At 37.3% G+C, this 16,446-nt stretch overlaps 3 protein-coding genes and 1 pseudogene across 3 annotated transcripts; 3 read left to right on the top strand and 1 right to left on the bottom strand.

Annotated features, from left to right (window-relative positions):
• Positions 1 to 796: 796 nt before the first annotated feature.
• LOC110773194 (uncharacterized) lies at positions 797 to 1,967 on the bottom strand. The gene is made up of 4 exons (XM_021977699.2): positions 1,654 to 1,967; positions 1,471 to 1,553; positions 1,142 to 1,341; positions 797 to 1,033 (listed from the first exon to the last, which is right to left on the bottom strand). The coding sequence occupies exons 1-4, from the start codon at positions 1,893 to 1,895 to the stop codon at positions 908 to 910; spliced, it is 651 nt and encodes a 216-aa protein (XP_021833391.2). The 5' UTR covers positions 1,896 to 1,967; the 3' UTR covers positions 797 to 907.
• A 2,308-nt stretch (positions 1,968 to 4,275) lies between these two features.
• On the top strand, positions 4,276 to 6,226 carry LOC110773190 (uncharacterized). Its single transcript, XM_021977694.2, has one exon. The coding sequence runs from the start codon at positions 4,550 to 4,552 to the stop codon at positions 5,861 to 5,863; it is 1,314 nt and encodes a 437-aa protein (XP_021833386.2). The 5' UTR covers positions 4,276 to 4,549; the 3' UTR covers positions 5,864 to 6,226.
• Positions 6,227 to 8,779: 2,553 nt separating this feature from the next.
• LOC110746052 (RING-H2 finger protein ATL16-like) lies at positions 8,780 to 11,690 on the top strand. The gene has a single exon (XM_021946248.2). It carries the CDS (start codon positions 9,062 to 9,064, stop codon positions 10,322 to 10,324), a length of 1,263 nt encoding a protein of 420 aa, XP_021801940.2. The 5' UTR covers positions 8,780 to 9,061; the 3' UTR covers positions 10,325 to 11,690.
• Positions 11,691 to 13,663: 1,973 nt separating this feature from the next.
• LOC110773191 (RING-H2 finger protein ATL16-like) lies at positions 13,664 to 15,504 on the top strand (annotated as a pseudogene).
• The last annotated feature ends 942 nt before the right edge of the window (positions 15,505 to 16,446 follow it).

The raw sequence follows: 16,446 nt of genomic DNA, 5'->3' as shown, positions 1-16,446 counted from the left end.
ATGACATTAAAACATGTTGGGTGTAATGATGATGTTCATTTGTTGCACACCAATTGTTGAATTGATCCACTTTCTTTAATTAATACATGTTGGGAGTTCAGTTGAGAGAGAGAGAGAGAGAGAGAGAGAGAGGATGGGAATATATATTACAATAATATAGGAATAATTTGATTTCATTGGAGTGTCAAAATTGTCAATGAGAAAACAGGAACCTTGAATTCTTAGGGTGAAAATTTTCATATGCATATATGAGGGTAAGTCTAAGTTAAGAACGTTGAAACCAAGGGATAAAAAGAAAGAATCAACAAAATGAGAAATTATTGTAGGGTATTAGAATACGATCATCTGTTTGCGTGTTCTGTTTCCTCAAAGAGAATAAGGAGATTAATAAATAAACAAATAAAGGAGAGAAATTGAATGTAACCACTACCAAACTCTATTTCCTCATCCATTCTTTCACCAAAACTAGAAGAGAAATAAAATGTAATTACAATTTTATTCATATATGAAATAACGTAGAAGGACCATTTATACAGACAAAAAAAGTGAAAAAAATGTTTAATAAAATTAGAATTGCAGGAAGCTTACCATGAAAATGATTATTGTTTTCTTCTTGTCTTGTAGAGAAAAGATGTTTTGAGAATAATAGAGAGGAACTTAGGAATAGAAGGTGGCTGGAGAAATATTTGTTCTTTGCTCTTTTTTTTTTCTTGTTAAATTGAGAATATATGTTAATTTGGTGGTGCAAATAAGGTTGCCGATAAGATGCAGTAATTATTTCACCAATAGAACTTGATAATCTATTAGAAAAGAATGAATATTAATGAATACAATTTCACAGAAACAGTTAGAGATGACAGAATTATTGGTATCCTGTTCATCTCTGATTGGAAAATCTCATATATATTCACTGGATTTTCTTTTCTACTTGTACAATATTTTGTTCATCGCCAACATCTTTGGTGATTTCATTCCCTGCTTGATCCACGGCTGACTCAAAGAAGTCTTCTACCCGATCTTCCACTTCTTCTGCCTGCATTTTTGAGACAGAACTCTAATTAATTTTTTGCCACCTTCTAGTGTTTTGAAGAAAAAATTATCTGAATTCATTTTCATGTTTTACATATAATAATTTAAGTACCTTCTCAATTAGCTGGTCTGCAAGGTGAGCATCTTTGGCTGCTTCTTTGGCTATACTTTCAACTGCTTCAAGTGCATCCTTAAGCTTTCCATCAGGAAGATGATCACCTATATCATCTGCCACTTCCTCCACTTTCTCAGCTACCTGTTCTACCACCTCCACCACTGCCTCAACTGTGTCTACAATCATGTCCACCTCCTCTGCACAATCAAAACCCAATTCAATTTTTCTTATGAGAAAAAGCGAAAATACATTCACGACACGCAACAACACAACCACAATTCGAACCCAGAACCTCTTCCAACAGGGTAAACTAGAATATTACTCACTTTTTATTGCTAGCAAGGGCGTCCATTTGTGCCTCCAGAAGGGTAAAATTACTGATAATACTATCCCTATCATCCATCCTTTCCTGTTTATAATAATTTGCAAAAAGTTAAAAAAGAGTATAAATGAATATTCATTAATATAGATTATAGAGCATTGAAAGGTCTGATCTGATTGCTAATTACCAGGAGTGTGAAGGGCCTGGAGCTCCAGGTAATGGAGAACTATTGCACACAATCTTATTCCTACATGGCTGCCTGCTAAAAACATTCCTCTGCCCTACTGTGAGAGACAACAATTCATGGTTGGTTCTGAAACCTTGTTGGCATTTCAATGTTGCTGATGAGAAATGCTGAAACACTCCAGGATGCTTGACGAAAAGGCGGCAACTCGACCGGCAAAGATCAACCGATGTGATTGTTGACATGGGTTCTTCTTGATCAACTCCTCCAATATAACTGCCCAAAAATAATTTGAATTTTGTTAATGAGAGGTTTTCTTTTGATGGTAGTATATTTATAGACTATCTGTATCTGGGTCCAATGTGAAGATTAGTCAAGGAAGCACGTTCCATGAGGGGTTCAATGTGAATATTGTAATCGTAAGCATTTTCTTAATGGATTTGGTGCAATGGATAATTGCATATGCATGACAATAGGAAAGTACGAAACAGATGACTTGTTCTCCACGGTCAACTAGAAGTTTTTCTTTGTCAGTCTATTTTGTTTAAAGCAACGTGGGAAATTATATATTAATAATCTCTGATATAAATAATATTTCCTTCGTCATAGGTTCGAGTGATGTTGAAGACTTTATAGGAATTAATTACAATTAATGCTTGGCTTGAAGCATAATTAATCCAATCCAATACCAAGTCCAGCTAGAGGCTGACGGGGATGAATAATTCATCATGAATTGATAGCTTTTGGAAAGTCATGTTGAAACAACTTGCTTTTACTCAAGGACAAAACATTTGGTAAACCAACGTTTCCAACTTGTAAAAAAGAAAACACGTTTTATATAAAGCCCTAATATTCAACACAGAATTGTTAGGATATATGCTTGTTGGTTGCACCGATTATTGTTTAATTGGCTTTCCTTAATTAATCAAATGGCTCACATGTCGGATTCCAGTTGTGAGAGGGGGATGGGAATATTAAAAATATAGGAATAATTTGATTTACTTGGAGTGTCACTGTTGTCAATAATAATAATAAAACAGGAACCTTTAAATTATTGTTAAGTGAATTTCTTAGGGTTTATGTCTAAGTCAAGGAAGTATCAATGAGAAAAATCACGAGAAAGAACCAAGAGATGTGGGTAACATGCGGTGCATTGTATGCAGATTAACTACCGCGCTTCTTCAAACTCAAGATGTTTTAGGCAACATGTGGATTGGTAAATGGTCAATGAACAGGAACTGGAATTGGCAACTGGAGAAAAGATTGGAACAAGAACTTGGAGATGAACTAGAACAGGAATTGATTAAAACGATTAAATCAATTAATGGATGGCAATATGAGCAGATTAGGGAAATTGAGGGTAGAGCGGAACTAGAGACAATGATTGATGGTTGATGGCCACCGTCTCTTAGGGTGGTGGGGGCAAAATGACATAATTAAATTAAGGGGAAAGAATGAATTAAGAGTTATAACAAGTTAATTGGTTATATGAATTGACTTTGATGCCTGTTAAAACATTGAAAGTTAGATTCTCATCTAGTAAAATTTTATATAGTTTAGATTGGTACGATTAGGTAACATGTGGTGCATTGCAAGCATGCCCAACATCGTGAAGGACGTGAAAAACATGATTTCTCAGGGAGAAAAAGATGCATAATTGACAAGAAAATAGGGGGAAATATGGAGAAAAGATGTTCTGATGGGAATGATCTAATTGTTGGCATTAGTAGATTAAAGAATAATCTCTTTAATTAGGCTTTCCAAATAGATGTGTAAAATCCATGTTTAGGATCAAGACTTTCATATATGTAACGTCAAATGAGGGAGGAGGTCAAGGAAACTTGTAGGAAAAAACGTGGAAGTTGGCGAAGGTGAAATCTTTAGTTTAGTTAGTAAAGATTAGGTAACGAAAATGTCAATTTGGGAATAATAAAGGCAATGTGGGGTAGGTAGGGAAATATGTTTGGCGGTGACAATAGCACCATTTGTTTATTATTATGAAGATGCAAATTGCAATCCTGAATTGACTGTTTCGACCTTCTTCAATGTTAAATACCTAAATTACCCCTGGTGGTATTATGACCACAAAAAAAAAAAAATATTCCCCCAAACCATGCCAAGCCAACCGACACTCCCCTTTCTCTATAAGATTAAGATCACTTCTTGAAGGGAAAATACTTAGCTTCTCACGTGTATGGAGTCATTTTTCTTTATAGATAAATTTCAGTTAAATACGTGTATAGAAATATTTTTTATATATTTTTAATAAGTTATTTTTGCGTATATATGGCAGGGTCAGATTGTGAATTGTCTACAAAATAGAATGAATTTTTATATGTAAAGAGTAAAACAATGTGAAACGAACAACCTTAAAGAGATAACTTAAGGGGTGAACATCTCACTTGCGTAAGGTTTTGTCCCTAACAGTACAAGAACCTCCAATGATATTGGCATACAAAACGGAAATCAAATCAGTTGGGTTTTTTTTGGCTCATTAATTGATGGACAATTTCCATAGTAAAAGATAAAACAAAATGAAAAAGAAAACCCAGTTGATGTAGATATGGTACAGTGAACGCGGCAAGAGTCGATAAAGCTCATTGACTTTGTTGCACAGTGCCAAAAGAATAAGCAAACATCTAAGTAAATGCAAAAGTCTCTTTGAAAACCAACTCCCCCAATTGAGCAAAGAACAAGTTGTGGAAGAAAAAAAGGAACTGAGCCCATGTTGTCCATGACAATCAATTTCCAAGCTCAGTATGTGGCTGGAAATCTAATCCTTTGCCTTGACTCTGACTCTCTCTCTCTCTCTTCTGGCTCATAAACAAACAAAAGGTATGAATTTCTAATTTCTAACCCCTGTTTTAAATCTCCTCTGTTTTTCTTTTTCCTTTTTTCAATGGGATTTGATCACAGAAAACTCATCCTCCAAACCAATTTCAATGAGGAATATTTCTGTCCAATTCAGTGTAAGCAAGCTCCGATGAAAGGGGGTTTCTGTTTTCGTCCTTGTTGCGAAAAATGCCCTGGTGTATGTAAGAATGTTATAGTCATTGGTGGTAGTGAACTTCCTCCTCTACTTTTTCCAAACCCTACTCCACCACCACCACCACCACCACCACCATCACCATTACTACCACTGACTGATTATTATCAGCCCCCATCTGAACATAAACATATACTTGAAAAAAGCATGAAAATCACAGCTTGTATGATTGGGGTTGCTCTTCTTGTTGCCATTGTTTTCTCTATTGTAAGATTTTATTGGCGCCGCAGCAATTCCAGGAGGAGGAGTAGTTCTTTACCAATTTTGTTTGATACCCAACACGATTTTCTTGATGAAGATCATGGACCTGTTCTTGATCATCCCATTTGGTACATCCACACTGTTGGGCTCCCGCAATCTGTAATTGACTCCATAACAGTCTGCAAGTATAAAAAAGATGAGGGTTTGATTGAAGGAACAGATTGTTCTGTTTGCTTGAGTGAGTTTGAAGAAGATGAGAGTCTTAGGCTTTTGCCCAAGTGCAGTCATGCCTTCCACATCCCTTGTATTGATACCTGGTTGAGATCACATAAAAATTGCCCTCTTTGCCGCGCTCCAATTGTTTGTGACATTGCTAGGGCTCAAGAAAGTGTCCCTGAGCCTATTTCGAGGGATTCAGCTTCGAGGGAAAGCATTGAGGTAGAGAATTTGGAGAATAATGGAAGGGTTGGAAGCCTTGGAAGTGGGACAAGTGAGGTTGGGATTGCAGATGATGAGAATGTTTTTGCAATTCCAACTGAGGGAAGAACTGCTGAAAATTCAGGAAAGGTTTTGCCAAGTTCTACTGTGGCTGCTGGTAGTCGTGATCCAAGAGCATTAAGTGATTTGACTGACAATCGTCGTGTTACTGAAGAGGACATACAACCAATTAGGAGGTCAGTTTCGATGGATTCGTCATCTGCTTCGCGAATATACCGTGATGTGGCCAATGTCATTCCTGAAGAAGGAAGTTCAAAATCCCAATTAGTACATATTAAGAATCCGAATTCGGGGATTGTTTCCAAGTATGGCAGTTCAAGTTCTAGCCTAGCCAAGCTAATGAGGAGTTCTTCAATTGGGTTTTCTCTGCAGATGGGGCCAATATCAATGAAACGGCCTTTCTCATCTGGCAGGAAGTTTTTCTCATCCAAACATGGAAGGAGTCAAAGCTCAATCCTTCCCTCATGAAGATTTGGTTAGCCTTTTTTATGTCTCAAGTTTCAAGTCAGTTCCAAGTAAAATCAGGGAATATATATATATATATATAGGGTATGTCAATATGAAGGACCGAAGCTGGTTCTACATGAAATAAGGGTTTTGGTACTGCAATTTCAATTTTTTAGGTTTTCAAATGTAAGAACATACAGACTGCAAAAGTGTGGTCCTATTGCCTCGCTGATGGCCAATTTGCTTTTGTTGTGAAAAGTAAATGCCTTCAACAGGGGCTACATGAAATAGGGGGAAATATGGAGAAAAGATGTTTTGATGGGAATGATCTAATTGTTGGCATTAGTAGATTAAAGAATAATATCTTTAATTAGGCTTTCCAAATAGATGTGTAAAATCCATGTTGAAAGTATTGGATCAAGGCTTTCATATATGTAACATCAAAGGAGGGAAGAGGTCAAGGAAACTTGTAGGAAAAAACGTGAAAGTTGGCAAAGGTGAAATCTTTTTTTTTGTTTTTTTGGGTTACAAGGCAGGCCAAAGCCAGAAAAGAAAAAAAGCTAACAAGGCACATCCCTACTTTGGGCTCTTCCTAGTTCACCATCCAGCAGCAAGCTTGAGATGGAGATAGGAGCAGACTCGTAGTTATGAAGCCCTAAGGGTAACTCATACCCCGAGTTAGCAAAGTGATCAGCTGCTCTGTTTTGCTCCCTGTAGATTTGAGAGACATTGCATCTCCAATCAAACAAGGAATCACATTCAATATCAAGGGACCTAATGCCCTTGGCCCAAGCCATATGCAAATTATTAATATATCCAATCCCAATATTGGCAGAGAACCCATAGATCCATGCTCCATTAGAGTGTGCTCCGTTTGGATGAAGGAATTGCAAATTACATAGAATTCCCTGTAGATTTGAGAGACATTGCATCTCCAATCAAACAAGGAATCACATTCAATATCAAGGGACCTAATGTCCTTGGCCCAAGCCATATGCAAATTATTAATATATCCAATCCCAATATTGGCAGGGAACCCATAGATCCATGCTCCATTAGAGTGTGCTCCGTTTGGATGAAGGAATTGCAAATTACATAGAATTCCCTGTAGATTTGAGAGACATTGCATCTCCAATCAAACAAGGAATCACATTCAATATCAAGGGACCTAATGCCCTTGGCCCAAGCCATATGCAAATTATTAATATATCCAATCCCAATATTGGCAGAGAACCCATAGATCCATGCTCCATTAGAGTGTGCTCCGTTTGGATGAAGGAATTGCAAATTACATAGAATTCTAAAATGACGGAATTTAGATTTCCGTCATTTCAATTTCTGGCAATTGAATATTTCAGTGTTTGGATTTATGTATGTCGAATTTTGTAATTGACAGAAATTGAAATTTTCAATGTTTGGATAGCTCATGTAAATTGTAAATAACAGAAATTAAATATTTCAAAAGAACAAAAAAACTAATAACCAACATAGAAGGTATTCCTCGAAGTATAAAATAACATATCATTTGATGAACTAAATAACTCAACTTAAACAAATAGAGCATATTAGCAAACCACCAGCACAAATCTTCCAAGAATCTTTTTTACAATCTTTAGTTAGTAAAGATTAGGAAACGAAAATGTCAATTTGGGAATAATAAAGGCAATGGGGGGTAGGTAGGGAAATATGTTTGGCGGTGACAATAACACCATTTGTTTATTATGAGATGCAATCCTCAATTGACTATTTTGACTTTTGACTTTCTTCATTCTTCAATGTTAAATACCTAAATTACCCCTGGTGGTATTATGAACAAATAAAAAAACCCCTGGTGGCACATGTTTGTAATTTTGTTATTTCTATGTTGTTTTATGGTATCTCTAGCCTCTATTAGTGTGTTTGTGCACAAACACATGTGCCTTCTAGTCTCATTCTTAGTTTGGAGAGGGGAAAAAAATTGATGTGGCAAGGTAAATGTGAGTTGCCTTTCTATTTGTCTCATCTTAGAGATTGTTTAGATCGTTTATGTAAAAAACACTTGTATTTATAAGCGTTTTTACTATAAGCAAATTGATAGTTTTGTTCAAAATTTAAGTACTTACGAGAAAAGCAGATGAAGTGTTTCCTAAAGAAGTACCGTGTATAAAACGTTTTTATAAACTTCATCATCGGTAGTTTCAAAATTTTGATGTGGGTGTGCGGAGACATGTCTCGGGTGTCCAGAGAAACCCTCTTATAAGAAACTGTGAGGCCCTAGTCAGAGAGTATGAAGCCCATATTTACTTCACACACGGGCCCAATCTTTTGTTTCTAATAGCTCCTGGCAAGCATTCAATCTTTTCTATGATAGGGGAGATTTGCAGTGGCCGAGTCATCTCAAGTTCTCTTAAAAAAACCAAGACTTTTCTCTCAAGTCTGCATCCCACCCAAACCATGCCAAGCCAACCGACACTTTTTCTCTATAAGATTAAGATCACTTCTTTTAACAACTAATAAATGGGAAGGGAAAATAGTTAGCTTCTCAGTGTACGGAGTCATTTTTCTTTACAGATAATGAGTTATTTTTATATTTGTAATGAGTTATTTTTGCATATATATGGCAGGGTCAGATTGTGACTTGTCTAGAAAATAGAATGAATTTTTATATATAAAGAGCAAAACAATGTGTAACGAACAACCTTAAAGAGATAACTTAAGGGGTGAACATCTCACTTGCGTAAGGTTTTGTCCCTAACAGTACAAGAACTTCCAATGATATTGGCATACAAAACGGAAATCAAATCAGTTGGGTTTTTTTTGGCTCATTAATTGATGGACAATTTCCATAATAAAAGATAAAACAAAATGAAAAAGAAAACCCAGTTGATGTAGATATGGTACAGTGAACGCGGCAAGAGTCGATAAAGCTCATTGACTTTGTTGCACAGTGCCAAAAGAATAAGCAAACATCCAAGTAAATGCAAAAGTCTCTTTGAAAACCAACTCCCCCAGTTAAGCAAAGAACAAGTTGTGGAAGCAAAAAAGGAACTGAGCCCATGTTGTCTATGACAATCAATTTCCAAGCTCAGTATGTGGCTGGAAATCAAATCCTTTGCCTTGACTCTCTGACTCTCTCTCTCTCTCTCTCTCTCTTCTGGCTCATAAACAAACAAAAGGTATGAATTTCTAATTTCTAACCCCTGTTTTGAATCTCCTCTGTTTTTCTTTTTCCTTTTTTCAATGGGATTTGATCACAGAAAACTCATCCTCCAAACCAATTTCAATGAGGAATATTTCTGTCCAATTCAGTGTAATGAAGCTCCGATCAAAGGGGGTTTCTGTTTTCGTCCTTGTTGCAAAATATGCCCTGATGTATGTAAGAATGTTATAGTCTTTGGTGGTGATGAACTTGCACCTCCACCACCACCACCACCACCCCCACCACCACCATCTGAACAGAAACATATACTTGAAACAAGCATGAAAATTACAGCTTGTATGATTGGGGTTGCTCTTCTTGTTGCTATTGTTTTCTCCATTGTAAGATTTTATTGGCGCCGCAGCAATTCCAGGAGGAGGAGGAGTAGTTCTTTACCAATTTTGTTTGATACCCAACAAGATTTTCTTGATGAAGATCATGGACCTGTTCTTGATCATCCCATTCGGTACATCCACACTGTTGGGCTCCCGCAATCTGTAATTGACTCCATAACAGTATGCAAGTATAAAAAAGATGAGGGTTTGATTGAAGGAACAGATTGTTCTGTTTGCTTGAGTGAGTTTGAAGAAGATGAGAGTCTTAGGCTTTTGCCCAAGTGCAGTCATGCCTTCCACATCCCTTGTATTGATACCTGGTTGAGATCACATAAAAATTGCCCTCTTTGCCGCGCTCCAATTGTTTGTGACATTGCTAGGGCTCAAGAAAGTGTCCCTGAGCCTATTTCGAGGGGTTCAGGTTCGAGGGAAAGCATTGAGGTAGAGAATTTGGAGAATAATGGAGGGGTTGGAAGCCTTGGAAGTGGGACTAGTGAGGTTGGGATTACAGATGATGAGAATGTTTTTGCAATTCCAACTGAGGGAAGAACTGCTGAAAATTCAGGAAAGGTTTTGCCAAGTTCTACTGTGGCTGTTGGTAGTCGTGATCCAAGAGCATTAAGTGATTTGACTGACAATCGTCGTGTTACTGAAGACGACATGCAACCAATTAGGAGGTCAGTTTCGATGGATTCGTCATCTGCTTCGCGAATATACCGTGATGTGGCCAATGTCATTCCTGAAGAAGGAAGTTCAAAATCCCAATTAGTACATGTTAAGAATCCGAATTCGGGGATTGTTTCCAAGTATGGCAGTTCAAGTTCTAGCCTAGCCAAGCTAATGAGGAGTTCTTCAATTGGGTTTTCTCTGCAGATGGGGCCAATATCAATGAAAAGGCCTTTCTCATCTGGCAGGAAGTTTTTCTCACCCAAACATGGAAGGAGTCAGAGCTCAATCCTTCCCTCATGAAGATTTGGTTAGCCTTTTTTATGTCTCAAGTTTCAAGTCAGTTCCAAGTAAAATCATGGAATATATATATATATGGCCTTCTCAATGGCCTCTGCTGTATCTGTATTTTGTAGGATAAAACTTAAAAGTTAGTATAGAGGGTATGTCAATATGAAGGACAGAAGCTGGTTCTACATGAAATAAGGGTTTTGGTACTGCAATTTCAATTTTTTAGGTTTTCAATGTAAGAAAGAACATACAGACTGCAAAAGTGTGGTCCTATGGCCTCGCTGATGGCAAATTTGCTTTTGTTATGAAAAGTAAATGCCTTCAACCCACATGAAATAGGGGGAAATATGGAGAAAAGATGTTTTGATGGGAATGATCAAATTGTTGGCATTAGTAGATTAAAGAATAATCTCTTTAATTAGGCTTTCCGTAAAATCCATGTTGAAAGCATAAGATCAAGGCTTTCATATATGTAACGTCAAAGGAGGGAGGAGGTCAAGGAAACTTGTAGGAAAAAACGTGAAAGTTGGCAGAGGTGAAATCTTTTTTATTATTTTTTGGTTACAAGGCAGGCCAAAGCCAGAAAAGAAAAAAAGCTAACAAGGCACATCCCTACTTTGGGCTCTTCCTAGTTCATCATCCAGCAGCAAGCTTGAGAGGGAGATAGGAGCATACTTGTAGTTATGAAGCCCCAAGGGTAACTCATACCCCAAGTTAGCAAGGTGATCAGCTGCTCTGTTTTGCTCCCTGTAGATATGAGAGACATTGCATCTCCAATCACGGTTAAGTAACAACTTGCAGTCTTCAATCAGACAAAAGAGAGGATGTGAATGGTTACAAGCCTTAGCAATCAGAAAGACAACAGACAAGGAATCACATTCAATATCAAGGGACCTAATGCCCTTGGCCCAAGCCATATGCAAACCTCTAAAGAGACTCCATAGCTCAACCTCATTAATATTTCCAATCCCAATATTGGAAGATGTGTAGAGCTCTAGCTCGGATGCTTGCACCACCTTCTTCCAGGTTCTTGGTTCTTTTCTCCTTGGCTGTGGAATGGCTTTTCTCATTCTCCTTTTGTTGGCTGCTGTCTTTTGGATGTATTGGTTGGGTTAATTCGGGATCTGTTAGTTAATCTCGGGTGGGCTATGTTTTGAGGGATGTTTGGCTTGGTTTGCTGACCTACGGGTGTTTGGTTATTCATGGTAGTGATTGGTGGTTTGTCCATCTACAGTCGTGGAATTTCTCTTTGCTGGTGGTGGCGGCTTGGAGTTTCTCTTTGGCTGTGGCAACTAGGTTTCCTGTGTCTTATTTTATGTATTTTATGTTTAATGTGGGCTTTATGCTGAATGTGGGTGTAATGCCTCTTTGTGGGCTATATGCCTTTATGTGGGCTAAATGCATTTTTGTTGGCTTTTGACGTTTTAGTTTTTGGCTCGAGAACATGATCTTCTTGGTATACTATACTGGTTTTAGCTAGATTTGTTCATATTTGTTTTCTGTTAGTTTTCTGGTCGATGCTTCTGCTCGGCTTTGTTTGTACTGTTCTCTACCCCTTTGGGGGTTTGCAATGAATTGCAATTTCGACCAAAAAAAGAGTCCCTTAGCAAACCACCAGCACAAATCTTCCAAGAATATGTTTTACAATCTTTAGTTCGTAAAGATTAGGTAACGAAAATGTCAATTTGGGAAGGCTTAATATCGATATCACACAACATTCCTAAGGTTTACGAAATTATCAGATTGCATCTTTAATTTTTTTTTTTTGTGTCATTTGTGGTCCTCAAGCGTATGTGTGATCACAAATGGTCCTTACCGTTAGGTTCCGTCAAAAACTCCGTTAGTTTGCTGATGTGGCATATATATATCACAAAACATCCCTCAGGTTCACGCACCTATCACAAATGTCCCTGCAAATTTTTTTAATTTTTTAATTTAAAATTCATAAAATTTTGGTTTTCTTTTAAAAAAAATTTAAAAATATATATTGTATTTTAAATACACGTGAAACTATATTTTTGAAGGTGTGAGCTCCACATTTATGCCACATCAACAAACTAATGAAGTTTTTAAAAATAATTAAAATTTTAAAAATGAAAAAACCATTTATAGAAGATTTTAACCTTGAGGACCATTTATGAACCCTAAACTCTTGGTTTTTTCATTTTTTAAGTTTTATGAATTTTAAATTATTTTTTTAAAAAAACTCCATTAATTTGTTGATGCGGTATATATGTAGAGCCCACATCTCCAATAATATATGTCACGTGCATTTAAAATTCATAAAATTTTAAATTTTATGAATTTTAAATTAAAAAAATTCACAGGGGCCATTTATGATAGGTGTGTGAACCTCAGGGATATTTCACAGGGACCACGTCAGCAAACTAACGGAGTTTTTGACGGAACCTAACGGCAGGGACCATTTGTGACAAGACATACTAACCTTGAGGACCATGAATGACACAAAAAAACATCAAGGATGCAATCTAATAGTTTCGTAAACCTTAGGGACGTTTTGTGATATTAAGTCATTTGGGAATGATAAAGGCAATGGGGGGTAGGTAGGGAAATATGTTTGGCGGTGACAATAACACCATTTGTTTATTATGAGATGCAATCCTCAATTGACTGTTTTGACTTTTGACTTTCTTCATTCTTCAATGTTAAATACCTAAATTACCCTTGGTGGTATTATGACCAAACAAAAAAAACAAAAAAAAAACCCCTGGTGGCACGTGTTTGTAGTTTTGTTATTTCTATGTTGTTTTATGGTATCTCTAGCCTCTATTAGTGTGTTTGTGCACAAACACATGTGCCTTCTAGTCTCATTCTTAGTTTGGAGAGGGGAAAAAAAATTGATGTGGCAAGGTAAATGTGAGTTGCCTTTCTATTTGTCTCATCTTAGAGACCGTTTAGATCGTTTATGTAGAAAACATTTGTATTTATAAGCGTTTTTACTATATGCAAATTGAAAGTTTTGTTCAAAATTTAAGTACTTCCGAGAAAAGCAGATGAAGTGTTTCCTAAAAAAGTACCTTGTATAGAACGTTTTTATAAAGTTTATCATTGGTAATTTCAAAATTTTGATATGGGTATGGAGACATGTCTCGGGTGTCCATAGAAACCCTCTTATGAGAAACTGTGAGGCCTACTCAGAGAGTATCAAGCCCATATTCACTTCACACACAGAATGGAAAAGAAAACCCAGTTGATGTAGATATGGTACAGTGAACGCGGAAAGAGTCGTTAAAGCTCATTGACTTTGTTGCACAGTGCCAAAAGAATAAGCAAACATGTCCAAGTAAATGCAAAAGTCTCTTTGAAAACGAGTTGTGGAATAAAAAAAGGAACTCAGCCCGTGTTGTCCATGACAATCAATTTCCAAGCCCAGTATGTGGCTGGAAATCTAATCCTTTGCCTTGACTCTCTGACTCTCTGACTCTCTCTCTCTTTTCTGGCTCATAAACAAACAGAAGGTATGAATTTCTAATTTCTAACCCCTGTTTTGAATCTCCTCTGTTTTTCTTTTTCCTTTTTTCAATGGGATTTGATCACAGAAAACTCATCGCCCAAATCAATTCCAGTGAGAAAGTTGTGTCCATTTCAGTGTAACCCAGCTTTGAACAAAGGGGGTTTATGTTTTCTTCCTTGTTGCAAAATGGGCCCTGATGTATGTAAGAATCTTATACCACCACCACCAACACCACCACTACCACCACCACCACCACAACCACCATCACTATCACCACCATTACTACCACCACCACAACCACCATCACTACCACCACCATTACCACCACCATCTGAACCGAAACATATACTTGAAAGAAGCATAACAATTACAGCTTGTATGATTGGGGTTGCTCTTCTTGTTGCTATTGTTTTCTCCATTGTAAGATTTTATTGGCGCCGCAGCAATTCCAGGAGGAGGAGGAGTAGTTCTTTACCAATTTTGTTTGATACCCAACAAGATTTTCTTGATGAAGATCATGGACCTGTTCTTGATCATCCCATTTGGTACATCCACACTGTTGGGCTCCCGCAATCTGTAATTGATTCCATAACAGTCTGCAAGTATAAAAAAGATGAGGGGTTGATTGAAGGAACAGATTGTTCTGTTTGCTTGAGTGAGTTTGAAGAAGATGAGAGTCTTAGGCTTTTGCCCAAGTGCAGTCATGCCTTCCACATCCCTTGTATTGATACCTGGTTGAGATCACATAAAAATTGCCCTCTTTGCCGCGCTCCAATTGTTTGTGACATTGCTAGGGCTCAAGAAAGTGTCCCTGAGCCTATTTCGAGGGATTCAGGTTCGAGGGAAAGCATTGAGGTAGAGAATTTGGAGAATAATGGAGGGGTTGGAAGCCTTGGAAGTGGGACTAGTGAGGTTGGGATTACAGATGATGAGAATGTTTTTGCAATTCCAACTGAGGGAAGAACTGCTGAAAATTCAGGAAAGGTTTTGCCAAGTTCTACTGTGGCTGTTGGTAGTCGTGATCCAAGAGCATTAAGTGATTTGACTGACAATCGTCGTGTTACTGAAGAGGACATACAACCAATTAGGAGGTCAGTTTCGATGGATTCGTTATCTGCTTCGCGAATATACCGTGATGTGGCCAATGTCATTCCTGAAGAAGGAAGTTCAAATTCCCAATTAGCACATGTTAAGAATTCGAATTCAGGGATTGTTTCCAAGTATGGCAGTTCAAGTTCTAGCCTAGCCAAGCTAATGAGAAGTTCTTCAATTGGGTTTTCTCTGCAGATGGGGCCAATATCAATGAAAAGGCCTTTCTCATCTGGCAGGAAGTTTTTTTCATCCAAACATGGAAGGACTCAAAGCTCAATCCTTCCCTCATGAAGATTTGGTTAGCCTTTTTTATGTCTCAAGTTTCAAGTCAGTTCCAAGTAAAATCAGGGAATATATATATATAGAGGGTATGTCAATATGAAGGACAGAAGCTGGTTCTACATGAAATAAGGGTTTTGGTACTGCAATTTCAATTTTTTAGGTTTTCAAATTTAAGAACATACAGACTGCAAAAGTGTTGTCCTATTGCCTCGCTGATGGCAAATTTGCTTTTGTTGTGAAAAGTAAATGCCTTCAACAGGGGATACTTGAAATCTTCAAGACAATATATACTTTTTTTTTACCACAGAAATTTGCAATATAAGCACACTTCAGTTTTGATTTATCTTCTGTTTTCACCCCCTATTTTCCTGCATATTAGTCCAATGCCAGACTTAATAAGCATGGTTGAAACTTGTGAAACTGCTCTGAACATTCCAGCTCCTTTAATTGTTTTTAACGTTGATACTGATGGATTGAAGTTCTAGGATGCTGAGTTTATAAGTAAATGCAGCTTTAAAATTCTATGAGGATGCTTGTTTGTTGTGATTTTTGTCTCTGTTTAATTTTATTTAGAATGATGGGAAGCTGCTGGCATACATTTGCTGCCAGTGCACACAAACTCATTATTTGTTTGAATAGTTCTCTAGTCAGCAAAACACTTCTAAAGTCCGCCACAATTCAATGTGCAAATTTTCTATGGAAAACCGGTTCACATAAACAGGTTCCCAAGGCGGCAAGACAATAAGGAATTGCCCAGCAAGCCACCAAGTCTCTGGTCTCCGCTGTCTGTCTTTGGCATCCAGGACAATACTTTCCTCCTTCCCTTCTATTGTGACTCAACTACAAAGTGACATGTGTCTTCTCTTTTTTTTTTTTGGTCTGAATCACGAGGTGGTCCTAGATGGGCCCCAACTATGAGTGGCACCTTTAAGCCTTAACCACAACCCAGACTAATCCCCGATCACACCAAGTCGGCCCGTAAGGGGTAAAGTGCTAGCCATAGAAGAAAAAAAAAACCAAATTCCCATTTTTTTTTCACTCTGATTTTTCTCAACCATTTTCAAAAATAATAATTTTCCTTCCTCAGTCAAAATTTTAAGTCTTTGTGGCCCTTTCCAACTCTAACTTTAATAATCCCTCTACAACCAAAATTGCTACTAGGAACATTTGTAGACATAGTTCTTCATTGAGGTTTTTTCAATACAAGATCATGTTACCAAGTGGGAAAAAAAAACAATGGGAATTTTATTTTTATTTTTATTTTCCTGTTTTGGTAAAAAGCCCT

This window comes from Prunus avium, chromosome 6, assembly GCF_965620075.1.
Source record: "Prunus avium chromosome 6, drPruAviu1.hap1.1, whole genome shotgun sequence".
Taxonomy (NCBI): Eukaryota; Viridiplantae; Streptophyta; class Magnoliopsida; order Rosales; family Rosaceae; genus Prunus; species Prunus avium.
This window is presented reverse-complemented; position numbering and strand designations above follow the sequence as displayed.

What these genes read in the sequence shown, in the direction of transcription:
- LOC110773194 (XM_021977699.2), bottom strand. Translation starts at nt 1,895, where the DNA reads ATGTCAACAATCACATCGGTTGATCTTTGCCGGTCGAGTTGCCGCCTT. An exon ending in CCAGGCCCTTCACACTCCTG is followed by an intron (nt 1,554 to 1,653) that starts GTAATTAGCAAT and finishes TATTATAAACAG; the next exon opens with GAAAGGATGGATGATAGGGA. An exon ending in CAGACCAGCTAATTGAGAAG is followed by an intron (nt 1,034 to 1,141) that starts GTACTTAAATTA and finishes TCAAAAATGCAG; the next exon opens with GCAGAAGAAGTGGAAGATCG.
- LOC110773190 (XM_021977694.2), top strand. Translation starts at nt 4,550, where the DNA reads ATGGGATTTGATCACAGAAAACTCATCCTCCAAACCAATTTCAATGAG.
- LOC110746052 (XM_021946248.2), top strand. Translation starts at nt 9,062, where the DNA reads ATGGGATTTGATCACAGAAAACTCATCCTCCAAACCAATTTCAATGAG.